The sequence below is a fragment of the Micropterus salmoides genome, unplaced genomic scaffold (assembly GCF_014851395.1).
Source record: "Micropterus salmoides isolate LMB-PRFRI ecotype aquatic unplaced genomic scaffold, ASM1485139v1 Ms_hic_scaffold_19, whole genome shotgun sequence".
NCBI classification, from domain to species: Eukaryota; Metazoa; Chordata; class Actinopteri; order Centrarchiformes; family Centrarchidae; genus Micropterus; species Micropterus salmoides.
In genome coordinates, this window is record NW_024041039.1 from 7,942,662 (window position 1) to 7,970,072 (window position 27,411).

General features: G+C 39.5%; 2 protein-coding genes across 3 annotated transcripts in view; both read left to right on the forward strand.

Annotated features, from left to right (window-relative positions):
• vps39 (VPS39 subunit of HOPS complex) overlaps positions 1-15,197 on the forward strand; it is a 29,641-nt gene extending 14,444 nt beyond the window's left edge. For both annotated transcript variants that reach the window (XM_038728537.1, XM_038728538.1), the window contains exons 16-24: positions 601-674; positions 976-1,192; positions 2,002-2,130; positions 2,340-2,442; positions 2,822-2,867; positions 3,930-4,079; positions 8,430-8,564; positions 12,769-12,860; positions 13,375-15,197. In XM_038728537.1, the coding sequence (XP_038584465.1) occupies positions 601-674; positions 976-1,192; positions 2,002-2,130; positions 2,340-2,442; positions 2,822-2,867; positions 3,930-4,079; positions 8,430-8,564; positions 12,769-12,860; positions 13,375-13,456 (1,028 nt within the window). In that variant the 3' untranslated portion in view covers positions 13,457-15,197. The remainder of the gene's footprint in view (positions 1-600; positions 675-975; positions 1,193-2,001; positions 2,131-2,339; positions 2,443-2,821; positions 2,868-3,929; positions 4,080-8,429; positions 8,565-12,768; positions 12,861-13,374) is intronic.
• A 9,690-nt stretch (positions 15,198-24,887) lies between these two features.
• galnt16 (UDP-N-acetyl-alpha-D-galactosamine:polypeptide N-acetylgalactosaminyltransferase 16) overlaps positions 24,888-27,411 on the forward strand; it is a 40,563-nt gene continuing 38,039 nt past the window's right edge. The window contains exon 1 of the mRNA XM_038728805.1: positions 24,888-25,283. Coding sequence (XP_038584733.1) covers positions 25,083-25,283 — 201 coding nt within the window. The 5' untranslated portion in view covers positions 24,888-25,082. The remainder of the gene's footprint in view (positions 25,284-27,411) is intronic.

The following is a 27,411-nucleotide window of genomic DNA, read 5'->3' on the forward strand; positions in this document are numbered from 1 at the left end:
TTATTTTTTAAATAAATCACTCCATTTATCCACTACTCACTGCTTTTTAGGGCTGCAACTAACACATATTTTCATTGTTAATTAATCTGCTGATTATGTTCGTGATTGATCAAGTAATCAGTAAAAATAACGTCTGTGACAATTTCAGTTCAAGGTGACATCTTGATGTCTTTTTTTTGTCTGACTAACAATAATTATTTTGCTGAAAGAAATACATAATAATATAATATTACAAATATAGTTGCCATAAATTATGGATCGTTGCAGCTTTACTGCATTGCTGTCTTTTTTATTTAGGAAAATAAGCCTTTTCCAGAGGAAGTATATAATGTATTTCAATAAATATTGCAATTCCAAGATTTTTAAAAAAATCATATTCCACAGCCATATTCCCGAACAATAGCTGTACCAATAACTTTAAATCATTGTTGTAATAACTTATTTTTTATAAAGCACGGCATCACCTTGAAAGGACGTTTTCTGAAACTGATTATGGGCTCGAGCGTGTGCTGCGTGTGCTGTGTGTCTCCGTCCTTGCTTGTTGTCGTCTGAGCTTCTTTGGTGAAGTTAAATGTATCTGTTGTAATCCCTCACACACAGGAGTGGAGAATTTGGGAATAATCTTTGAGTTTTCTCCCTGGGTGTTGAAGATCTGTCCTGAGGATGGCCTGAAGGTAGGACACAGATTTTAGTCAAATAAGGGTTCAGTTATTTGTTTTATTTTATATGCCTATGCATGTTGTAAATTGTTTTCTGTCTTGCAATAATTGCTGTTTGGTTGTAGATGGAAACTTGTTGGTTTTTTTTTTTTTTTACATTTTTAATTCATAAAACCTCCACTGATCACAATGACAGTCAGCACAAGAGCAGAAAATGACAATAGACCTTTCTTTATAAAGTCTAACTCTATTTTATGTCTACTCAACACAGAGAAAGGTCTCTTGTAGGTTTAAAAAAATCTCTCCTCCTGTCCAGATTTTCACAGAGGACCTGACAGAAGTGGAAACTTTGCCCAGAGACAAGGTGCTGAACTTCCTGAAGGAGGGCTTTAAGGAGCTTGCCATCCCATATTTGGAGCACATTATCTATGTGTGGGACGATAAAGGCCCGGAGTTTCACAATGTGCTGATCCAGCTCTACCTGGAGAGGGTTCAAGGCCTCATGAAGCAGTACCTCAACTCACTGCCAGAAGGTACGAACAAGAGAAAAGTTGAAAGTTAATTGAAGTTTACAGGATCTATGGGCCTTAAAAAGTCATGACAGTTTAACAGTAACTCAGTTTTACCACTTTAAAAACTATGAAACTGATGAAATGAATGTTTTAAAAAATGTAAACATACATTGAGTGATTTCCACCTGAAGCAAAGCTAGAAAATAAAGGGCAGCTCCAGGGCAACGTGACCCCTGGGCTTTAATATCTCTTTAACAAAATCCTTTCATTACTAATACCAAAAGAACGTAATTCTAATTTATCATAGGATTTGCATGTCATTACAATCACTGCATATGGGTTCAGTTTGCCTTTGTTACTCATCCAGATAGTTGTCTCTCACTGCTTTGCAAATAAAGCTTGTGTCAGGACTTATTATGAAATCCATCCGTCTCTCTCTGTTTGTGCTTTTTAATGATTATCCATGGACCATATATTGAAATGAACCTCATTAATTTGCACTCTGTCTGAGAAATAAACTAATAAAATAAATTAATCGGTCCCTGTGGCAGCTTGTTGCTTCATGTCGTGTTATGAAGCATATTGTAGGACGCCGCCTGTGAAATTAAGATATTATTTCTCTGAGATTACTGGGATTCTGAACAATGAAGAAGGACTTTGTGGAGCGTGGAGCCAGTGAATGTTGGGCATTTTTGCTTTAAAAAATCACTAGAAATATTAGTTGATTATCAAAATAGTTGCAGAGTAATGATCTGTTGATCAACTAATTGTTTTATCGACCAGTCTTTGCAGCTCTAGACTCAATAATTAGAACCTCTGTGCTGTTTTAGGAGTTCCAGCTGTTGCTGCGGGGAAGGAGGAAGGTGATCTGGGAGAGTTCAGGAACAAGCTGCTGTCTTTCCTGGATATTTCTACCAGCTATGAGCCAGCCAGACTCATCAGTGACTTCCCCTTTGATGGTAAGAAGTGGGTTTATACAGTGGACAAAGAAGACATATTTTCTGTTTGCTTATAAATACAAACAAAGATGTGGGTTTTGTTTTTTTAATAAAGCTGACATTTCACTTCATGAGCCATGATGAGTTATAGAGGAATCTTTTCGTGAAGTTATACATGTTTAAACTGGAGGTTGAAACTTGCTCCTTTTACCTTGCTTTCCATCTCCAAGGCCTGCTGGAGGAACGGGCTCTGCTTCTGGGTCGCATGGGTAAACACGAGCAGGCGCTCTTCATCTACGTGCACATCCTGAAAGACACTCGCATGGCTGAAGAGTGAGTACTCCTGCAAACACCACAGAGTGCTGCATCACTGGGTGGGAAATTAACACCAACTATCAGCCTAATGTTTGCCAACTCCATTTGCAGTTGTTTTGATTAATGATAAGCAATTCAATTCTGACTGTAAAAGAGTCTAAAACAGTAAATTTGGGAAAGCAACAAGGTGGTTTCTGACCTGAAATCATATGAAGTTGCAAGCTTGCTCTGCAATTTAGCAAAATAGGGCCACAACTGAAACCAATCACTTAATTGTGTGCACATCCTGATTATCTTTTTGCAGGGATGTGAGCATGTTTATCAAATAAGGTCAAATTGTCAACATCATAGAAATAAGCAGAGCATTCATGTTTTATCTTCTCTGTGTGCTCTGCAGATACTGTCACCGGCATTACGACAGTTTAGTTGAAGGGAATAAAGATGTAAGTAGCTTTCAATGTATTTGGTTTATTTGTTGCTGATTTTAGTAATTTTTCAGAAAAATAATCCTTTTCTTTGCCTCTTGAATTTTATTGTGTTTGTTGTGTCCACTTGGATTTTTTTTATAGCTCTATTGTGTGTATTTTGTTTGACCACTTTTTTTCTTTTCGTACGCTCTGCTGCCTTCTGTTAAGTGCTTTTGTGTTCAGAAATTGCTATACAAATATAATGGATTATTTATGGCTTAAGCACCCAATGACAGACACATTGTTAGTTCTCTAAAAAACCTAATCTCAAAAATGACAGCTAACATTGTCTGCTATGTGTATAAAATGTTGTGACTATGCGACCAAACAAGAGCAACATTAAAGTAATGAAATGAATCAATAAGCATTGGATTTGAGGGGGAAATTAATAAATTATTGCTGTTCCTGTTAAGGTCAGAAAGAAATAAGACTAACCCTGTTTGAACAGTGAATATTTGATGCCTCTTTGTGAAGTCTACTGTTAAAACCCATTATTATAGGCTGGATATAAATGAATAGTTTGACATTTTAGAAAATATGTTTTATTGCTTTCTTGCTGAGATATAGATGAGAAGATTGATACCACTTCCATATCTGTACGTTAAATATGAAGCTACAGCCAGCAGACACTTTGCTTTTCTTAGCATAAAGATTGGAAACAGCTAGCCCGGCTCTGTCCGAAGAACCAAAATCCACTTACCAGCATGGTTACACGTTATATGCTTTCTTTTTTTAATCTACGATCATTTTTTACACTTCTGTAAACCATATTTCCCTACATGTCAAACTATAAATAACGTTTTATGAAATTTTCAATTAATTTTCAATCAATTCCTTACCTAATTGATGTCTTTTTTTTTCTCTTTAACTTGGCAAATATTATATCTTGTTTTATCTCACTGTTTTAATTCATTAAAATTATAGTTATTGTTATTATTTGCTGTCTTGTATTGTCTTACGTGACGTTTTGCAGTCCTGTGTGTCTCCAATAAAATGTGTACTAAACAAAGTATTAACAGCTGTATTTCTTCCCTTTAGGTTTATCTGTCTCTGCTGCGAATGTACCTGTCACCTCCTGACGTCCACTGCCTGGGGCCCATCGCGATGGAGCTGTCGGAGCCTCAAGCCAACCTCCAGGCGGCCCTGCACGTCCTGGAACTGCACCACAGTAAACTCAACACCACCAAGGTAAACAACAACAGAGCAGCACTGACCAGGGTGACGTAAGAACAAACCCCAGTCTGGTGATAATCACAAACAGCTCTAGTTTTATCTCCTTGGAGTACAACATATGTTTACTGCATCAAGACTGTCGATGCCAAGGAAGTTGTCAGTCACAGAAAAGTACTTGACATGTGTATAATATTCATGCACTTTAATTCTTTCTTACTCTGCAAACTCCATCTGGTACTTCAAAGTGCTCATTAAACCAGAAAGCAAGAATTAGCTTCTAATTCAACCCAGGCTTTATCCTTATAAGTTGATTTTTGATGCCATCTCACAAATTTAGTAATCATTACTAATTCAGACTCAAAACGTGACAGTGAAAGTGAAACTGATAAGAGTTGCTTGTTTAGGCTGTGTTAAACTGAGATAGAATAACATGATTAACGATGACGCGCTCGCACAAAATTAGTCATTTGACATTTGGTGTGAAATTAAAGCAGCGACTGAACACAGCTCGTTTAAAGATTTGATTTAGTTTGTTTTTAGAGCCAAGCGAGAGGGATTTTGCACTATCGGGGGTAATCAAGCTGCTGCCTTTGTGAAAGAAAAGATCCGGCAAACCGAAAAAAGATTTCCAGCAGGGCGCTGAACTCCCTCGAGAGGCGTCTGCATTGAAATGAGAATAACTTTGATGAAATTCCTTTCACATACCTGTTTCGACTACCCTGAACCCAGAACCAAAATAGCGAAGAGTTAATTGAATAAAGGCTGTTCTTCTCAAAAGTAGCTCGTGACCTATTTTTCTTGTCAGACCTTCTTGCAATCCACTGACTGCTGTCTAGTAAAGAAGATATCCCTTAAAGAATGCTTTATAAACCTGTGTTTTTTTCAATACAATCCAACTTCCAGCTGCAAAAATGTTCCCACACACTCCACATCGAGGTGAAAACAATCACTCAGCAGATTGTATATTCTTTTTTCTGTATCTTATCACAAAGGAACAGAGGCACAGTCTTTGAAACGCCTTCATTTTAACACAAAAACAGTGGTGGAACTTGCTTAAGTGCAATTTGGAGGTACTCCTACTCTGCTAAAATTGGGATGCAAATATTGTGCTTTTTACTGCAGCATATTTAACTGACAGCGATAGTTAAAGATTTCAAGATATACATTCAACTAATAAATTATGATGTATTATTATAGATATATGTATATAAAGTAGTCGCTCCACCTTGATCAGCTGCAACATGCTTACATATGAATGCGTCTGTAATTATATTCTAATATAATATACATTAATCTAAATATTGTTGTAAAATGCACACAGACTGTGTTGTATCTGTGCTTTGAAGAGGATGTGGTTGTGTGTGAGAGGCACCGCTGGTCTGTGTCCAACCACATGCAAGTGCTGCAGGTTTATATGAATGTTTAGGTTTCCTCCCACATCTAAGAGCTCTCCATCTTTTGTTCTGTGCCATTGTGCCCCCTTTGCCATTTCCCCTGGCCTCCCTCCAAGACTCTGCCTCGCCAAGAGAGCATAAGAGCGACAAGAATGTACAAAACCTCCAACATGAAGCAGTTGTTTTGTATACTTGTTAGTCAATTTTTTATCTTTTTTTTTTAACAATTTCTTGTTTAGAACCGCAACTTATAATTATTTTCATTATCAATTAATATCAATATGTCAGTATATTGTTATATAAATATAAATCTAAAAATGGTGAAACAGATTTAAACCAAGTTTCCAGAACCGGTGTGACCTGTTTTTATGTTGATGGTTTGTCTTACTGAAAGCCCAACACCCAAAGATATAAAATGTTTTAATGATACACAGGGGAAAGCAGACTATCTTTACATTTGAGAACCTGGAAACAGCTAATTTATCAGACATTTAGGCTCGATAAATGAAAATTCTCTGTCAATCTGACAAAGCATTTAATTCTAGTCTCAAAACTCATGTTGGTTAGCTTACAAGTAGTTTTTGACAAGTGGGACCTCCCAAGTAAGTAGGAGCTGCCCGGCACTACCTCAGTCTTTTCCTGTCCAGCTCCATGTTCAACAGCACTTGTTATGACCCGGCTCGTGGGGAAAAGGGAAGCAACATGAACCAGAATGTTTTTGGTAAAAGTGCAAGTTATTTATTATTGCCAAGGTTTACAAACAGAACGTAAAAGGGCTGGTGGATGCTGCTTAAATCAAAGAAACAAATATAACCTAAAGAGGTCTCTCCAACCACTTGCTGCTTCAAAATCAAACTAAACAAAACTCTCAGACCTGTTCAGCAAGAAACAAAATACAAACTGTGCAGCACCCTCTAAGGCTAACTGCAGGTGTCTGGTAGATATCAGTAATCCCCCACTAAGGTACTTGCCCTGCTTCCTTAACACAATTCACAAGTTAAGGTAACACACCGACACTAAGATCTAACACTTATCACTTGAACAAAAGCTCCTACAGCAGTTAACACGATAACCACAATAGAACACAATACAAAAGAGGCGAGTAGATCAAGGGCAAAATCACAACTGCCAAGTTCACACAGGTAGGCAGCTATTTAAACAGGGGATGATCTGGAAGGCGGTAGAAGATTGGAGGAGGTTGCCAGACGCCGCACCAATCACATCACCGGCCGGAACCAGGAAGTAGGCAGGTCTTGCGCCAGCCAATCCTCGGCAAGGGTTCACACATCCTGCTTAACCTAACACACAGCTGCACAACACAGCTGCACAACACAGATACACATACACAGATACACATACACAAATAACGGCGGTGGCCGTAACACAATTCAGCACAATAGTTGATGTTGATGAAGAGGAATTTTTATCTTTGTTCTGCTAAACCTCCACAGAGGCTTGCATATTAAGGATCCAAGCCCAAGGGAGCTGCTTTACATGCGTGGCTCAAACCCATTAGAGCCCACTATTTAGTATATTCTTCCATAAGTAAAAGTCATACTGCAGCCTAAACCGTAAACACGTAATACCATTTTAAGTGAAATTTACAGGGCTGGTATAAACTGCTGCCGACACCTCAGATTCAAAAAATGACACATCAACCAGCAGGTGGAGCTATAAATAAGGTAAACTTCTTTTGCAGATTTGTTAAACATATGAATTCATGCTTTGTCAGGTCTGTCAGCAAGACAGCAGGACAACAACTTCTAAAATGTTGGTTTTCTGAATGGAGTTTGGATCGATCAGGGCTATTCTCTCAGGGCTAACTTGGTCACAGTAAAGTACAATGATAGCTCGAATAAAGTTTCAGACACATGTTTTCTGAACTCACCTGGTAGTTCAACCTTCTCGCTTTCTTTTCTCCAAGTAATGTCCAGTTTTGTCTGGTTTTTATATGAAGTCGTAGTCCGACAGCGCTAACAACGCTAACAACAACACAGGATGTGCATGGAAACTAGCTGCTGAGAAGCTCCAGTGAAGATAAATCAACGTTGTAATCCCAAAAACTAACTCCGAGCTCCTCCCGCGAGTAAACGGCGTAGTTGTCAGAGCAGAATCCAGTCCGACTACGGGTGTTTGTGTCCAAAGGTTGTAGCGCTGCTCCCTGCTCCTCTCCCCCAAGTTTAGCAGCTCTCAGCTGCATCAAGCAAAGCAAGACAAAACCTACTTTTCCGAACTCCTCCTGGTCGGAGAGGCAGATCTGCACGAAACTTTGCATGTAGAATCTATGAACCATCATGATCAAAAGTTATTAAAAGTATTTTGATGATCCAATAAATGCTCAAGTTATAAAGAAACAACTTCCTGTAGGTTACGGTCGAAACAGGAAGTGACGTCATAGCTCCACAGAGGTCTGTCCGATTAACAAAAAATGTGGGTACTTTCCCATACTCCTCTAAGGCTGTGTGCAAAATTTGTGTCTAAGTGTCGCTTTTTTTGCAAAATCAAGAAATGGGCTAAAATTATTTTTCCAAACTTGTCTTATTTAATTAAATGTTTTCATTCCTCAGTTGTTTTTCAGCAGAAACTGAACTCTTCCTCTAAGTTGTCTAAGTTTAACTAGGCTATATGTGCTAAATTAATGTCTCTTGCTGGTTTCTCCAATGTTGCCTACCCCAGCTTTAATGAGTTGTGTTCATTTTTTTAATTATAAGTCTAATGAATGTGGAAATTACTCTTAGAAGTCTTTAACAGTGTTCCTTCTGAATTCAGCACCACAACGTGAACATTACCACATGCTAGATAAAATGCTCATTTTGATCAATTATACTTTGCAAATGAGTGTAATTTGGTTCAGAAAGGAGACATTTCCGCCATCTATTCCACAAAGTTTCCTCTCTCATAATGAAGGTGTTTGTTAAATAAAATGTCAGGTCAACTGTTTTTAACAAGCCAACGTGTTTGTTTTTTCCAGGCCATGAATCTGCTCCCAGCAAACACCCAGATCCGAGAGATCCGGGTTTTCCTGGAGAGCGTGCTGGAGGAGAAGGCGCAGAGGAAACGTTGCAACCAGGTGCTGAAGAGTCTGCTGCAGGCTGAGTTCCTGAGGGTAAGTCCTGGAGAGTTTACCTGGTGGTTCATGTAAATTAGATTAAAATGTTAGTTCACCTAAAGTCAAAGAAAACCCCTTCTTAAGAAAAAGTAGTGATAATTAATTACTTTGCTGTGACAGTCTCTCTGTCCTCTTAAAAATAATCTGATACATATTGATCCCCACAGATGGAGAGTATGTTTATAGGCAGGGTCAGCTACAAAACTGCTTCCCTTCATCTGAGAAAGACAAGGACACTTTAGCATGATAGATGTGTGACACAGAGAGGTTGAGCCAACGCCCTCAGGAAGGACAAATTGTCAGAACCATATAGATATACACACTCAACGGCCACTTTATTAGGTACACCTGTTCAATTGCTTGTTAACACAAATGGCTAATCAGCCAATCACATGGCGATATGAAGCTAATATACTTGCATATTTTTTAACTGGCGCGTGATATGTATGTGTGAAGCGCCAGTCCTCAGCACAATTGGTAGCTCGGTGTACACAAGAAAGAAAGGGGACTGGCACTTCCTGGCTACCTGGACATTCATTGGCTGTTTGTTCTGGATCAATTAGGGTGTCACTCAAAAGGTCAGCGTGTCGACACTTTTTTTTGTTGTTGTTTACACGCTAACTGTAAAGTAGTTCCGTATGTATTTATTGATATAATAATGTGTTTTGGACTAAATGTTTTACTGGATTGGATCGTCTGGACCTGCCAACATAACAAGGGCCATTTTTGTTGGAATGCAATACATCGGTAGACTACGGCTTCACAGATAAGTGGAATAAATTTTGATTATAGGCAGCTCTTTAAAAGAATTTTCCCTCTGGGATCAATAAAGTATTTGTGATTCTGATTGAGGTGGGTCAGTACCATTACTTCTACATTTTGCTCTTTGGCGTACCAGGACTTTAATCTTGTCCGGTTTCTTGCTCAGTCACACTCTCTTTTTCTCTTTCTCGTTTACTCCAACAACATCTCTGTCAGCAGAGACAGAGCAGGTAGGAGCTTGTTCCTTTCATGCAGCTGTGTGCAGAAAGTAGCTTGTCAAAGTAACTTCGTGAACCTACCAATCACAGTCTGGATGGGGCGGGACTTAAGAAAAAGGCTGACGTGCTACAACAAACTTTTAAAAGGTTGAACACTCTGCATTAATGATTATTGACTTAGCCTTAACTAATTAGACTGTTCACCATGCAGATAATTTTTCTTACACAAGGATTTAATGAATATAAACAACCCACAGAAATAAAACTGCTATACAACTGGAATTAATATTATACTAGTGGTGAGATATCGTATACTATTATCTGATTTTATAATGAATACACTAACATTAGCCCTAGTACTGGCCGATAAACACGCCAACATGTGAATATGGAGTACCAGTTTCCAATACATTGATTTATTTGTGGCGGCCCGCCTCAATATCAACGCTGACCACCACATATTGTATAATGGCAATCTTTGCTTTGCTGTACCTCTAGCCTTATTTCCAGTTTCCTTAGCTTTGCCATCATACACAAGTAGGCGTGAAGTTTTTACACAGACACACAAGATTTTCCAGAGATTATTGCAGTTAAGGTTTGTGGTTTATTGCAGTAGTAAAAAGTACAAACAGAAGAACATACTGGTAAATTTGTTATCTTGTTTCCAGTTGTTTCTGTATGTATTCTGATCTGTGGTCTCTAATCTGTGGTCTGTGATCCGTGGTCTGGCTCTGTGGTCTGGTGAGAACTGTGTGCGCTCCCCCTACCTGTGCCTACCACTTACCTGTGCCCCCTATATACAACCATGTGAATCTAATCACTGCCACCCAGTGTCCAAAATACTAATATAAATACATCCAAACAAAATTAAATATCATGCCAACAATAAACATAAATGGCTCCTACATATTGATTTTCTATTTTTATTTTTTACTTGGCATATTTATAATCGTATTTGATTGCATAGCTGAGTGCATCGTATGTATTCGCGCCACACCTCCGCTCTCGCTCTCTCTTTCTCTTAACCTTAAAAAAGGTTATTAGCAAGCATGTAAGGAGGCTAGCTAATAGGAGAGCTAGCAGACTGATTCGTACTGCGGAATCATTATTAGCTGCAAGCATGTACCATGGCTGTGAAAGTATCAGACATGTTTGTCTCATTATTATAATAATAAAAAAATACACTTGTTAATATTATCATATATAGCCATTTTGCTACAATTACGCTTCACACAACAGCTGTTTGCGACCTGACCTTTCTTTTCTCCGTGAGCGGGAAGAATTTTGAAAAGTTGCGTGGTGCTGTGGAGAACCCCCAGATGTAGTACTGCATGGAACATGAGTTATATTTATCCTGCCAGACGGAACGATCACGAACCGTTCACAGCGCGTCGGCCAAACTAGGTACACAACCCGTTCAGGATACGGAGTGAGGCGGACCAGGGACAGGATATTGCAGAGCGACTGGCCCGCTGCGGACGGTCGGTGATCGTTCCCTCTGGCTGGATGAAGTCTGACGCTCCTGAATTTACGCATGGATCCATGATGATAGAGAAATATAAAACTTAATGACAATAAAGCATGCTGTCAGTATTTTAGAGACCCCCCAAAATATCACAAATCATGCTTTCAGGGGAGCTGATGTCTCATTTAGGGAAGCTAAGCGCCCCATAGTTCGCACCCTGCTTCCAACACCTTGTTGAAAGTATGCCACGAAGAATTAAGACAGTTTTTTGAAAGCAAAAGGGGGTCTAACCCGGTACTAGCAATGTGTACCTGATAAAGTAGCCGGTGAGTGTTTATTCTTTATGGATAAATTCAGTTTGAGTGTGTATTTCTGTTTGGATTGAATTTGTAACTCTGTCTTAATAATATTATTATTATTAAATGGGCTGTATGTCACATAATTTCAAGGGGATGTAGCACAGTAGTGGTTCTACCTGTGCCCATGAAACCTTATACAATAGTTGGGTTTTTTAGAGATAAAATGCTCTAGCTCATAGGATCTGATGAGTTGTACAGTCGCAGTGACAGCCAACTTAACAGATAAAAGAGAACCATTCACATGAACTCATCAACAGAAAATCAAAGATGATGTTGCGGTTGCCGTGTGCAGAGGTTCCCGGCCTCTTGTGACCCCTTATTACAAAGCATTGTGTACTTTCCCCTGGTCACAGGGTGCATATCTGTTAGTTGAGAGCAGTTCAATTGAAAATTGATTTTCCTTGTCAAATTGTTTTCATTTGAGTCCAAATGAAATTAAATTGTCTGCTTCAAGATACATATCTGCTCTGTGAGTCATATGTACTCTGTTCTCCTTTGAGAAAGAAAACCAGAAACTGTTAGTTCTCTGTCTACGTAGATGGAGAACTTGTTTCCACACAGCCAATCAAACCTTTGCATATGTAATTTGCAGTAATGTCGGTGATCTATCACAGGAAGACAGCAGCCCGACTTTGAACAACCACCCACTGTAGCTTACAAATAAGAAACATGTCTTGTCCTGCATCCTTAGCTTGTTGTTTGAGCCAACAAACAAACAGTCACAAGGGAAAAGTGCACTGCTGACATCAGATTATCTGCTAGATAGCAGATATGCTGCTCAGCTGCAGCATCTTAAAACAGCAGGTAAGCGTACCCGCAAATGTCACTTTGGTCTTGTTTTTGCTGGTGTGGTCCTTACTCTTCAAACTACTAACAACAAGCTGTTTGCTCATGACATGTTCAGCGCAAGATTGTTTTCTTCATGAGTGTTTCTGATATTTCCCTGAAGAGCCTTTTTCCTTCCTATTAAACTGTCATCAATAAACTTTAAAAAGTTTAAAAGGTTTATCTTGCAGTGTTGTTGTTGTTTTTTTATTATTATCTTATCTTTGTCTGTAATCATCTCTCAACCCCTTAGAGTCATTTTGAAACTCCATTGTAGGGGCTCAATCCCCCAGGTTGAGAAGTAATGATGTAGAGCTCAGTGTTTAATCAGCAGGTGACTCTGAGAGTGAGAGCTAGAACTAATGATGTTGCTCCAAAACGAGGGGAATCCATTACATGATATTTTGTCTCCTTCTGTCATGATGTGTTTTTGAATCTTGAAGTGAGGTGGGTTTTAGGGTTAGAGATGAAGGTTTTGTACCTTGTTATTTTGCAGCACACAGAAACAAGATGTTAAATCTGATTTACTGTGCTGTCTGTTTCTGCTCACCTGACATGATCTCATGTTTCAGGTGCAGGAGGAGCGCATTTTCCACCAGCAGGTTAAATGTGTCATTACAGAGGAGAAGACCTGCAGAGTCTGCAAGAAGAAAATAGGAAACAGGTAAGACTCTCTCAGTTTAGGAATTTCATTTTCTTTTTCTCAAAAGCAAACTTTTTTGGCATAATTATGAAAATATGCACTTCATACATACATACATACATACATACATACATACATACATACATACATACATACATACATACATACATACATACATACATACATACATACATACATACATACATACATACATTAGCCTTTTAGATTATCCTCTTGAATATGCCACTCCCACATTTCACTGCACATAATCAAAATATGATACTGTCTGTGTATAGTAACAGCATCCTCCATTTTATGTCTTATTTCTCTTTTTATCAGCTTTTTTTTGTCTGCTGTTGTGGTTTTATTAACTAGAACACAATTTTATTCCCTGAGCAGCTGTTCATTTAATATCCTGTTCATTTTTAGTTTGCTCTTAAAAAATTTAATTAAAGTCTTGTTAATCTGCTGTGATGCAGTGAGTAATAATCCTACCAACAGTTAAATTGTCTATTTGTTTATCTTTCTCTTTCAGTGCATTTGCCAGGTATCCCAACGGCGTGGTGGTGCATTATTTCTGCTGCAAAGACCGCAACGTGTGTCCCACTGAGCAGTAATGACTCCACCTGACAATGACATGACTGTTTACTAATAAATAACCCGCCCCACCCCACGGATTTCAGTGCATGGACATCCTTGAACTGGAAATGCATCAGAAGGTTGGAAGTGCTTGAGTTAATTGCCAGGCTGTGGAATTGGATGCTTGTATCCAAAGGACCTTACAGAACAAGTGCAGACATTTTTTAACCTTAGTTACCTTGAGCACAATTGTTGTCTTGCTCTACCCGCTGAGCAGAATAGGACATCCTCCTGAAAGCAAAGGCTTGCGACTTTCTTTCTCTTTGTGCATGAAGTATCAGGAGGAATGTCCGGGGTCGCTCAACAGGAGGGGGAGAAATAAAGAGAAAGAGGGATGTAGACTCTGAAATTTGAAAAGCATGCATCACTGTAACGCTAGAAGGGATTCACAGCCCTACATGTCGCCTCGGAAGAAAATGGGCGCTATTGACAGACGCCCAGAGGAAGTGGAGCTGTAACAACATAAGTTAGTGCTCGTTCTCACCAGGAGATGATTACAAGCTTTATGATTTTATCTTTTCTCTCTCTACCTGTCTCCCACCCCTCCTGTCACACTGTGTAGGCCTCAAACACTGCTTGTTATGCCATATACACTGCAGGAGTACTGTTAAATGCCTTTTGTGACTCTGAAGATTGTACTTACAGTATAGTCAGATGTCTGTCTTTTTGTTAGCATGTGCTGGTACTGACTAAGCAAAACAGCATTCGTCTTACTGTGTGTTTGACGTTTTCGTGTTTTATTTAAACATTTGATGCGGCTTCTCTAACTAACAGTATTCATTGCTATGTTCTTTTCCTTATTTACTGTCTTTATACTTTGTGAATGTTTGCTACCGCACACCATCCTCTCTATAATGCTTTTTTTTTTTTAAGTCATCTGTCTTCTTTGTATTAATTTTTTGTTTCTTATTTTAAAAGTTAATGAAGTGGAACTCATTTAAAGTGAGACTTCGCAGCTTTCGAGTTGAGATTCTTTGCAAGTTTGCTGACATTAGCTACCATTAGCCACCATAAGCAACTGGTCATACCAGACCAAGTAATGTCTTCTTCTTCTTCAAAAGTTATATAGTCTCGCTCTAAGACAGATCACAAAAATACAGCACTTTAAAAGTGGATAGATGTCCTGTTTATTTATTGTGAAATCACACATCTGCGTGATAAGAACTGGAACTAATGTCAATTACTTGAACGGATTGATTGATCGATCTGTGCATTTTAATAGCAATATTGTTATGAAATGTGTCTGTGTACGGTCCGCATGGGAGGTAATTCAAGAAGCAGTACTCCCCAGTTAATTGAAAATGAAATAACAAATGGATGTTTATTTTGAATGAGTTCGGATCCACAATGTTATTGCTCAGTTGACTTAAATTACTTGTCTTTTGAACCACAAAGTCTAGGTTTGAATTTTTAAATGAACTTTACCATAAGTTGTAGCATTACCTACATCTCTGGCCCCTTTAAATACCCGCTCCTTCTCCTCCTCCCCTTCTGCTCTTAAAGGTTTGCACACATTCTCTGCTAAGACTGTTTCTGATGTTTGTTTTTAGTGGGAGCATTTGTACCGGGGTGGGTGTGTGTGTGTGTGTGTGTGTGTGTGTGTGTGTATACTGTATAAAGAGTGTTAATGACTAATTTCAAATTGAAGTTATTTGATTCTGAGCAGCGACCCATCTGTCTGTCTGGCTTTAATCATTAATAAACAAGGATTTCCACTCATGTTTGTGTCTCTGTGATAGCACACTGTTGCAGATGTTCACACTGATGCTTCTGGTATTTACTGTTTAGGTGTTAGCATCTTATTTCTGCTAACATTTAGGTTTACTTGAAGCAAACAGGATTCCTCTTTATGCTGAACAATCACAAAGCCCTCAATGTGAAAATATACTTTGAAATTCTACAGAAAAATGTACAGAAGTCCATTAACTCCAGGAGGAATATGAATAAATAAAGTTAAAAGATACACTGTCAAAATTGTGAGATCAAAAATATGAAAAATCAAAATTAGGATTTATCAAGTAAAATGATTTAATGATAACTCAAATCTATCAAATGTGAGGTAATTATTTATTAAAAAAATAACTGGTAAATCAAAATGTTTACGTATGTAAGATATTGTCATGATTTAGAATATCTTAAAGCTGGAGTAGGCAACTTTGGAGAAACTAGATTCTAGACTAGAAGTATTCAACCAGAAAACTACCACCGCCTACCTAAAAGCTTCTGAAATACATTACCTTCCCCTAGCTTTAATATCGATTTAATCCAAATTTTGATATATGTCACAACTGTGACTTTGTGTGTACTGCTTTAACTAAGTCATGATTGTTTAAGTTCAAATGATGATAATTCAATATTGTAAAATTGACTATCTACATTTTAAAGCTTTGTTTTACTTTAGTAAGGAAACATTACTTATTAATAATTGCAACATTTGCAATTTGCATGATAATTTTTTTGTTAAATGTAAAAAAAAAAAAAAAAATTCTATAATGTGTCTTATATTACATTAAAGTCCTTGTCCTGCTAATGGACTTCCTACACTGAGCCGAGCCAGCTGGTGTAACAGAATCACAACAGCCCGACTGCTCAGCAACACATTTAGTCACACACCCTCACGATAACGTCTGCCAACTGCTTTCTACATCGGGGCCTCGGATGGATCCTGATGACTCCCTCGTCTGGAAAGGGAGACAGGGCCCAGCCTGAGAACTAGGCCTCAACCAGCAGAATATGTTCGGCTGATAGACACATCACTGGAGCATATGGAGAGCTCCAGCGTGATCGTACGAAGGTCCCCTGTGACTTTGAAAAAGCAGTTCATGAGGCCTGAGACAAACACTGAATAATTTATCACGCTCCAAATTATTGTAGCTGTGTGTGTGTGTGTGTGTGTTTTTTACTGGGATGCTGTAATGTCTTGGAATGGTGCGCCCATGTGCAAATGGAAAAGATGTTCCAGTTGGAAGCTGTGAGGCCAGAAGTTTGCCCAGTTAAACCCAGCCCACCTCAGCTTTATTTTCTGCTAAGCTGGCAGAGAGAAAATATCTCCTCGGTTTTTATTCAGTACTTGATTGTGTAAACACTGAGCAAATTACGAAGAAGAAGATGTGATGAGTGTTTTTTAAATGCTGAAACATCTGGTTTTTAGCCATGCTATAGAGGCCTGGCTCCATGGATGGCAAAGTCGCTTTGTCGGTCCACCACTCTGGTCCAGACAGAAACATCTTAACAACTATGAAATTTTGTACAGACATTCATTGTTGCCAGAGGATCTGTCCTAATGACTGTGGGGATCCCCTGACTTTTCCCTCTAGTGTGACCAGCAGGTAAAAGTTTGCACTATTCTAGTGAAATATCTCAACATCTACGAGTGGATTGGCACAAAGTTTGGTCCAGACATTTATGGTTCCCAGGCGCTGATTCATAAAAACTTTGTAGATCTGCTGATTTTTTTCTCTAGCTCCACCATGAGGATGGTGTCATTGAGTTGAAACATCTCAACATCTGCTGGACCGATTGGGACAAAATTTGATTAATTCATTCAGGCTGTCCTCAAGAACGTTTTTGATCCGCTGATTGCTATGATCAAGTCCCTGATGCAGCTGCACTGGAAATAACTCTAAACTCTATATGTCCTCTACTATAGGGAAGTTACCACCAAGCACAAAATGGGCATACCAACAGCCTCAGCTGGACTGTGTTTAGTTGTAATTAGGAAACGTTAGCATGTGAGGACTAAACTAAGACGATGAACTTGACAAACGTTACATCTGCTAGCATAGCTGTAGACTCTTAGCCTTGTTTTTCCAAACTCTGCTGGCCTTCAGCCTCTACGCCGATTTTCACACTTTGAGGATTGCAGTAAAGCTTTTTTGATGAACTTTTTCTTTGCTGACTGTAGCTTATACAATCACAGACACACACTGACAGCTGCTGCCTGCTAAGCCACAGCAGGGTAGAAGTGGGGTATTAATACTCATTTCATAGAAAGTAAGAGCTTTGACAGCAAGTCAAGTATACAGCAAAGTATGTTTCCCAGGGAATCTATTTCTCTATTTGTCATCGGATTAAGAAAAATGCCTCCACAAGGATTATTTTACCAAGATATGATTTAATTTATGATGTTTTATTATTTTAGAAATGTGTGTTTAGTGGGTGTGTATGTGTGAAAACTGGCTGCCTCTTCTTTTCTCCTAATCCCCCATGTGCCTTGTGACAACATGGCCTTCAGTGGCTTCCAATCGGCCCAGTTGGCTTTGCCTCTAGGCGGATGTGTTGTCCCTTTTGGCAAATATAACCTACCTGTTAGTGTGAGCATTCAGCTTTTCCTTGCCTTGACAGAGAGAGTTGAGAGCTCACAACACTAGCAAAGATTGTTTACATAGAGGATTTAATTTAATTTGCAAATATTTGTTCATGGTTTGTCCGTCAGCTCTGGTGAGTGATGGGTGAGGTTTAAAACAGGACACAAGAGTTAGTGGCAGGGTTTTACAATATCTGCACGGCAGGTTAGTGTACTTTCATGCTCACAAGTGTCTGTGTCCTGTTGCTCCACCCATCTGGTATGACTTGCATAAAACAAACCACAAATGATGCTTTGTTCCATCAGATGTTTCTTGGAAAAAAGCTGTAAGCTGCACTGAAAAAATGACTGATTTAGAAAACAGTTGTACTTATTTAAGGATTGGAGGTCTTACAGTAACTCATACAGAGAACCCAGCTTAAGAAAAGCAGCTGGTACTGATGGAATTTGAGTTTTCTGGATCCATTTTGTGATATTAAAATGTTTTTTGCTGGTAACCAACAGTAGAAGATGAAACATCATAATAGGTTATAGAGATTTGGATTTTGGATTGCTGCAGAAAATATGTTCTTCTGAAGTCAAAAATTACACTTATATGCAATGACATTTGCAAGATAATCTTCATAAATGAAAACCAATTTTATGATTTTTGAATTGTAAATGTAATCGGCAGAATTAAATACAATTGTCTAAAGCTAAAGGCTACAAATGACCACTAAACCACTAAACTTCCAATTTGATTTTGCGCTGTTCAGCGTGATGACGTCCACAACAACCTCTGAAGTCTCATTTAGCAACTTGTTAGCAACCGCCTTTTTTATGACACGTAAAAGTTAATTTACTGACGTATTTTATGTTGTAGAACAACAGAACTTTTTTCAGGCATCTAACTAAAACCTAAATGAAAAACCCCACTGACTTCGAGATAAAAGAACCAGAAGTGTACCTTAGGTAGGACTCACTCCTGCAGCACTTCCTGCAAAGCTCCGCTGTTTGGTATCAAAGATCTACAACATAGAGGCCATATGTCAAATTATGGTGTCAAATTCCTCAGAATCAATGACCAAAAACGTCTTTCAAGATACTGTGTGCGCAACAAACTGAGCATACAGATGGACTGCAGACAAGAGTAGTGTGAAAAGTTTCTGTGGGATGTTTGTTTTTTCCTGCAGTGAAAGGTTTTCATCATTGAGTCTACAATCTGCTGCAACATTTATAGCTGCCTCTGAAGCCTGCAGGGAGTGCTTCAAATTCAGAGGACAGATTCTGGATGGAGCGAGACTTTAAATCTGGAACATGGTCTGATGTAAAAAGAGTTAATTTATCCAGAGTTTACTCACTAAAGCTGCTTGTTGTTGCAGTGAAACATCATGGGAAACCTGCGCTCGTTCCCTCCACATCAGGACAGAAGCTCAGATAAATTCCTGCTTGCTGTGTGTGTCTGCTCTCTGACACTCGGTGTTTGCTTAACACGCACACATGCAACACACACACAGGAATGAACTTGCACAACGCAGAGCTCAGTGATCACCGGTTACAGTCGGGAGGCATTTGGCTGAGTTTCAACTATTATCATGGTGGAATTCCATAGAAGCTTACAGGACTGTGTGTGTGTGTGTGTATGTTATTTACACTAAGACCTCTGTGTGTGTTTTTCTTTCTGGAAGATGTGTGTGCAAACATGCATAATGAGACCTCTGTGTGACTTTGTTTTGGGCCTTTTGGAAGCAAGGAAGTGCATCTTTGTGTGTGTGTGTGTGGATACTGGGATTTCTGTGTGTGTCATTGTTGTTTTTTTCGGACTCACTGTTTTGGCATAGTTGTCTAAAATGCCAGCAGTGATTCTCGGCGGAACTAAAAGGCTGGTGACGGTCTGTGGGAGTGTCTGCAGAAAACACACACACATAAATACCACCTTACTTCCTGCTTCAGGATTTGTGCTTGCAGCAATCATAACACAACGCTTTTGTAAATTCCTGTGGAAAGAATTCTCTTTTCCTTTGCCGTCCTCAAAGACAGAAAGGACAAAAGTCCTGATCAGAACAGAAACCCTCAAGCTGGTTGAGATTTTTGAACACAGCACACACGCCTCCACAAACTCCTGTGGGGGTGTTTGACCATTTTTGTGCCGATAAATTCTGCTTAAAAAAGGGGCAGTTATTCTGTCGTTGAGTCCCTTTCTAGATTTACTACCTTTATTTTCATGGTTTCAGTTGGGAATCAATTTTTTCAGATATGGTAGCAAGGTAGCTCAAAGAATAGCAATGTTAGACCACTTTGGTCCTGAATGAAATATCTCAACAATTCAAATGCATTACCATTACATTTTACACAGATGTACATGGTTCCCAGAAGATGAATTCTGCTGACTTTGATGATCCTCTGACTTTTCATCTAGCGCCACCATGAGATTGACATTTGTGATTTTAGGTGAAACGTCTCCACAACTACGTGGATGGATTGCAATGACACTTGGTGACACAGATTCAGGTTCCCCTTAGGATGAATTGTTCACAACTTTAGCGGATACTTCATCAGGTCAAAAGTGTTCCAATGCTTTGGTTTAATTAATACCTCAGCCGTGCTCACCACTAATTAGCATATGTTAGCATGCTTACACGCTAAACTAAGATGGTGAATATGGTCAATATCAGCATGTTAGCATTATTATTGAGGGTGTGCTACCATGCTGAGCAGGGACTACAATTAATTTATTGACAGCTTATTTACATTTACAGCTACCACTTTAATTAAAAAATTCAATTAAATATTCATGAGCCATTAGCATCAACAGAAGACTTATTAACATTTCCTGTTTGCTTATTAGAAAGTGAGAAACTCATGAGCCGTTGTTAATGACATAATAAATATAACAGCAGAATTTATGTTTATTACTCTTTATTAATGGCTTAACAACATTTACAATAACTTTGTGATATCTGTGGTTCTGATTCTTGATCTTTTAACTTTTAATTGGTCTGTGTAGGGGAAGTTAATGATTTATTAACATTAATTCCTCTTTATAAAGGATGACTTATTAAAAAGTGGGAATGTTTTTTCTGTCTGTTCTTGCTAAATATGTCAATTTCTTCAACAAAATAAAATAAAACTCTGTTGTTTCCGCTTGTTGTGATCAGTGGGCTGATTTTTGGTTAAAAACAGGCCAACTTTTTAGTCCTAGTCCCACCCAGTATATTTGGCTTTGGAAGGTCTCCCATTTTTTCCCTTTTTTCACTGCCGACATGGGAATGTGGAGCTTTGTCCTTCCATGAGTCTCAGGAGACAGATTGTTGACACGAGTGGTAGACTTACCCTGTTGGAAAGTTTACATGTAGCCCTGGTTTCTGCTCTGCACCCAGTCCTCTTGACATAACCAAGCCAGTTAAGGGCTGGGTTGCCAAGTCCTAGGGCTATGAGTGTGCAGTATTCCCCACAGAGATGCCAGGACCAACACCTTGCCATGACTGCTGTGTGCTTTTATCATTCCCTTGTCTGAACGTGCAGAGACTTTTCCTCCGTGCTTTGAGGCATCACTGTCTTCCCCAAAGATAACAGTGACAGCAGCGCCGCAAGAGGCACAGCCCTGTCCGTACGAATGAAGACAAATATCTCCCACCCTTGAGCCAGATGTGGCCCTGACCCCTGTGACCTTCCCTCTCTATATACACAGGCTGGATGTGGGGCATTTCTCTTTTGCTGCCAGGTCTCTCCATGACAGGATGGAAGAGAGGGAATAGCAGCTTACATGTATAATGAGATTAACCTCCAAGTGCAAGGCTTCAGAGAGACAGCAGACACAGTCCACTTCTGCCTGCAGCTTGTTAGACTCTTTGATTTTTAGTGCATTTACATGTTGTGATTAATTTAACTGATGAAGAAAAGAGGGACTTTTGAACAGATGCCTGATTTGTTTGATATAAAATCCAACTTCCAACATTTTCACATTGTAACTGCACCTTTCATTTATGTTGCTTTGTGTTGCATTATTCTTATTTCTGAAGAGAACTTGTGAAATATAGGCAACATAATGTCACATCAATATGTTTTTAGCAGGCTGGGACTTTGATATAAAAGGAATTTTTCAGCAATCTAAAAACATCTATAGTAAATGTTAGTTTTCCTATTTTACATATCACCTCCATATATCTAAGGATATGTTTTATTCTCTTGTCAGATAAAAGAGGCGATTTGAACAAAGTGTGTGTAACAATAGTAAATGTGGAACTCCAGCAACTTAGTATTGCACTTCCTTAATGTTGGGGGACCCACAAGTGACAGAATCCTGATTTTTAGTCCCTAGTATGTCAAGCTCCAAAAACGCCAGATCCTACATTTCCCATAATACACAGCGCCTTTCATTAGACCCCTAACATCCTGAATGCTCACTTCTTTCAAACCCCACACTCCCAGTTTGTAACAGCTTTCTGTTAAAAGAAAAGCTAAATGTAGGAGGTTTACCTAAATTACCTAAATATAGGAGAAATAAAAGCATGTGAGGAAATTTAAATAAAAGGAAATGTAGAAACCAATTAAAGTTAACATATTTCATCAGAAAATAGCAGCTCGATTGCTTCACAGATAAATGACACAGTGTACAGCTGCAGATGAATTTTCGCTTGAGCTATTGATTTTGTTGTACTCAGTGTTGCCTCTCCCCCCGCTGACTCTGGATCAGGTTTCTTTGTTTGTATTTCTGATGAGGGAAAACTTGGCATTCCTAAATCCTGATGTTGTGGTGGTGGGCCCAGCTGTGTGGACGCCTCGCACACATACACACACACACACACACACACACACACACACACACAGTATACTGCTGTTAGGTGGGGTTGGATGAGCTCATTCTGTGGGCTGTTTTAATGTTTCTTCTACCAGAGAAGGAATACGACGAAAAATTTCAGCCTCCTCAGCTCTGTTATGCCTCTGGGGTGTTATTGCTCTGCTCTGATTTGTTTGCTGGTCTGTGCAGCCGTTTTAAGGCTGTTATGGATTTTGGAGAGGGGTCCTCTGAGTCTAATGTATTCCGACAATTTTTTTTACGCCTCTGATTTATTCGTACTCTGAATAAGTCATAGTTGCAGAGGTCATCTGTGCAAATCCAGAATTAACTCAGGAGGAGTTGAATATTCATGATGCTGGTGTTCAAAGACGGCAAAGGCCTCTTCATGATCAATTCAACTGCATTGCTAAATTTGCTCTGTGTGGGCTGCAGGCTCTTAATTTAAATGTATAATTTAATGCATAGGCAGAATAATGTGTCTTCTTGTTATACAGTGAGGATAATAAATATGTTGCAGTAAAGCTGCAGGTCTCGTTTTGATTCTGGCTGGAGGGGGAGCAGTATGGAAGAAAGTAAAGGGTCAGTTCACTGAAATTGACACATTTACCCATAGTGGTATTCAGTTTTCATTGAAACTACATTATATACATGGTTGAGATAATTCTGGAGCTGAGGCTGATATCTGTAAAATGCAACACGTCCTCATACCTAAAAAACAAAATAGGTTGATTGGCAATTGTCCCAAAATGACATATATGTTTTCCACGACACATATGTCCATTTGAAAGTACAAAAACATACAGTATATGACCATTCCCCAAACTGACATGCACAAGCATTGGCAACTACCAGTCTAGTAACAGGCGTACAGGACCATTAGTACGTTACGTAAGTCACATGACGTTTAACACGTGTTAAACCGTGGTCATTTGGTTAGGTTTAGGAAAAGATCATGGTTTGGGTTAAAATAAGCATTGCCTTAGATGAGATAAGTTAGACTTTATCGATCCCACACTGGGGAAATTCACATGTTACAGCAGCTCCAGAAACACACAACAGATAAGAAAATACACATTAAATTAAAATAGAAAGAGAAATACAGTACATAAGAGAAATAGAAAATTAAGAACAAGAGTGTACAATATATACACCTTCTATATACACATGTGAGTGAGTATGCGTGGCGTAGAAATAAACTGAATTAACAGTATAGTTTGGCGATAATATATAGGCTATAAAAATAGGGCTGTGGATACAGGTTAAAATCAGTGTGTATAAGAAATAATAGCGCAAAAAAGTGACTGACGGTGCTGGCTGGTAATAACAAACTGCTACATTATGTCATTGCTGTGTTGAAGAGTCTGACATTGTGGGTGCAGCAGTCTATTGCTGAGAGAGCTGCTGGGGGACCTCACAATGTACAGCAGGGGTTGAGAGTTTCGCACCCACCTCCTCTGTGGTGTCTAGAAAGCAGGCCAGGTCAGAACTAGCCCTCTTAACCTTAGTCTAAGTGACAAGATGTTATTGACTTAAAACATGTCAACTTTGACTTTCTTTCACACGGGACTCGAACCTCGGTCTTCCAAGTAAAAGTGCTGAGATTACTTCTTCTGCCAGTAGAGGTCACGACTTAACAAAATTGTAATGTGGGTTTAATAACCTGCTGCATTATTGACCTGTACCTTTTTCTGGTGAGGAAGGGCTGGTTAAAAATGAATTTAGGTACTCAATGATAAGTAAGCCTACCTGAAAAATTGTGCTTTATGGAAAATGATGCTTACTTTAAATGCTTAGATTATTCAAGGTGGTTTATACAAGAAGAAAAGGCGATGTTCTTGAAACTAAAACCAGTCACAGCCTTCAAAGACACACAGAGGGAGTTTTAAAAAAAGTGCATCAGAGGTTAAAATGACCTGAAGTGGACAAATGTACCCCCCCCCACACACACACACATACACAATCTGTCTGCACCCAGCCTACTTTTTTCTTTGTTTTTTAGTTTTTCTTTATTAATTTTATTGGAAATCAGTTTACAAACATTCAGACATACCAGCTTATAAACACAATATATATATATAGGCTAAGTCTTAATATAACATAATAGTACAAAATATATATAAATTAATAATAAACTTAAATAACAAAAACAGAAAAGAAAGGAAATACAAAACAAGACATCTGTACCTAGTCTACTCTGGGCTGTGTATGGCTGAAATTACGCCGTTAGCTGCTGGATGCAGATTGGACATCCTCTCCTCATTGTAGCCAGTGGATGGATGATGTGTGAGGGTAAACGTGTGTTTGTGTGTGTAGGGGGATGATATGACTCGGCGCTAGGACCGTGGCTCTGTTAGTGCGCAAATCCCAGCAGAGAGGCAGCGAAGAGCTTGTTCGAGGAGAGATAGAGGTCTGTCTGCGCTGCGACTCAACCCATCACCCGCGGAGAGGCAGCACCTTCTGCCGAGGACGGACCTGAACCAGCCGGGCTCGCCTCCGGAGCCCTCCATATGGGCTCACCATGCGCAGGATACGGGCCAACGCCATCGCGATTCTGACCGTTGCGTGGATCTTGGGGACGTTTTATTACCTGTGGCAGGACAACAAGCCCCAGTCGTCGCCGTCGTCGTCGGCGTCGCAGACCCGCGGCAGGGGCCATGGGCAGAAGGTGGTCTCCGGTCGGCTGGAGATCCACCGGGACGACAGGACCATCCCGCTGATAGTGAGTGAGCGCGGCTGTGGGTGATAAAGAGAAAGGGGGGGAAGAGAGTGGCGCTGCGCACGGCGCTGTAGCTGGAAGCGCCGAGCTGCAGGAGAGTGTGTGCTGCATGTTGATGTGCATGTGTGTGTGTGTGTTTGTGAAACCTGGGGGGATGAGGATGGTGGTGGTGGTGATGCACAGCTGGGTGTCACAGCAGGACTGTGTTGCTTTGACGGGCTGTGCCGCTTTAACACGCACCACCTTCAACCTCCTCCCGTGCAGCCATAACATTGTCATTATCCTACAGGCTGTAAAATCAGCAGCTACTTATGTTTGTCGGTGTTTTCCGTGCCTTCCCCGAGCCCGAGAGAACCTCAGGTACACGTAAGAGGCTTTCCATAAATCCCGTGCGTCGTGCGCAAACACCTTGTAAACCACATTATGTTGAGACTTTTCTTGGGTTGCACACGTGAGGTGAAAAACACGGACTTTCAGCTCGGTTAGGGCATTAGAGGAGGAATCCCTGCTTTATCGCCTCTGCACTTCAGTCTGTCATTAAAGGCCCATTATTTCAGTTAGGTCATGTCAGGTCTATATTCGCCTGCTGTTGTCTGCGCCAGCGGGGAGGAGTGAAAATAACCTCTGGTAAATACTGTAACTGAAGGTGTGGTGGTCGTCGTCAGGCTTGGCGTGCAATAACCTCTCCAGGTTTCAACACAGCCTGTAGACAGTCTGAGCAGTGTATGCTGGGACTGTAACTGGGTCCATGCCAGCCCAGATTAGGATATCTGGTTTACTTGGCTGCAGGGTTTCTGATGCATTATGTGTTAAGAATTACAAGACCTGTACCTTGTGCTTTTAGTGCTGAAAGTGAATAGGACTCTCGTGGTGCAGGTGATCAACAGTGATTTTAGTCATTTATTAAGCAAGAATGTAATTTTTGTGCGGTTCCAGCTGCTCAAATGTAATGTTTTGCGGCTTCTCCTTGTCAGTTGAATATGTTTTTTATTTTAGACAGCTGGTCTTACAAAACAAGCCATGTAAAGATGTCACCATGTTCTTTGGAAACGAGCTTTCATGTTTTTGACATCGTGGTTACTTGGCTGCATTAACAGGACAACTGAAAATGAAAAAAAATAATAGACTTGTTATAAATTAGGGCTGCAACTGGTTGGTTGATTCATCTGCTGATTATTCTTGATTTATCAATTAATTGTTGCTGTGAAATGTCAGAAAATTGTGAAAATGCCTTTATAAATATCCCACAGCTTATGGTAATGTGTTCAAATAGCTTGTTTTTGTCAAAGTTGGTAGAAAACTTGAATATATAATAAGTTTATTATCAAATGTAACAAACAAAGCATCAAATCCTCACATGTGAAAGTTTGGCAAGGTTTGGCAATTTTGCTTGAAAAATTATTAAAAGGATTATTTGATTATAAGATGCCATTTTATTTTCTGCCAATCGATCAATCAAGTAATCATTGCAGCTCTAGAATTAACTCTACTTTTTAAACTTTTTGTTTCAAGTGTGCCAAACTTTTCAGCCTAATAAACACTGAGAGATTCATTTAATGCAACAGTGTAACGTGAAACTCGAAATCTTTGCTAACTGTCTGCTGCCACTCAATAGCCAAGCTGACAGACAAATCAATTTAACATATCCAATTGTGTTTTTAGGAAACGGCGGCTGTTGAGGAAATACAGCACACTGGAGCCTCTTTCACAATTTACTAGACCAATAAAATTGTCTCAGCTGTGGCCGAGGATGTGTGCCAGCATGTCAGGATATTTCACTCCGGCAGCAGCAGAATCGTTAAAACTCTGTTCACGAGATTAAATAATTCAAGGGCAAATGCCAAACAGTGGAGCTGTTGTGGCATTTATGCTTGCATGCCTTCTTAAGCAGTCTCCTCATGTATGAAAAAAAAAAAGAGGAGGAAACTGTGGTTTGCATCAGTGTGTGAGCGCAGGCCAAGAATATGGTGATGATCAGAAGATGCCTGCAAACAAATATGGAAGCACTTTGAATAATCTGAGTATCTGATTGTAGTAAAAAGAGACATACATCATCTCTCCAGGACTGTTTAGAGGCTGATACGGTGAACTGCTGCTGAACCACAAACAGATTTCTAATCAGATCGTTCTT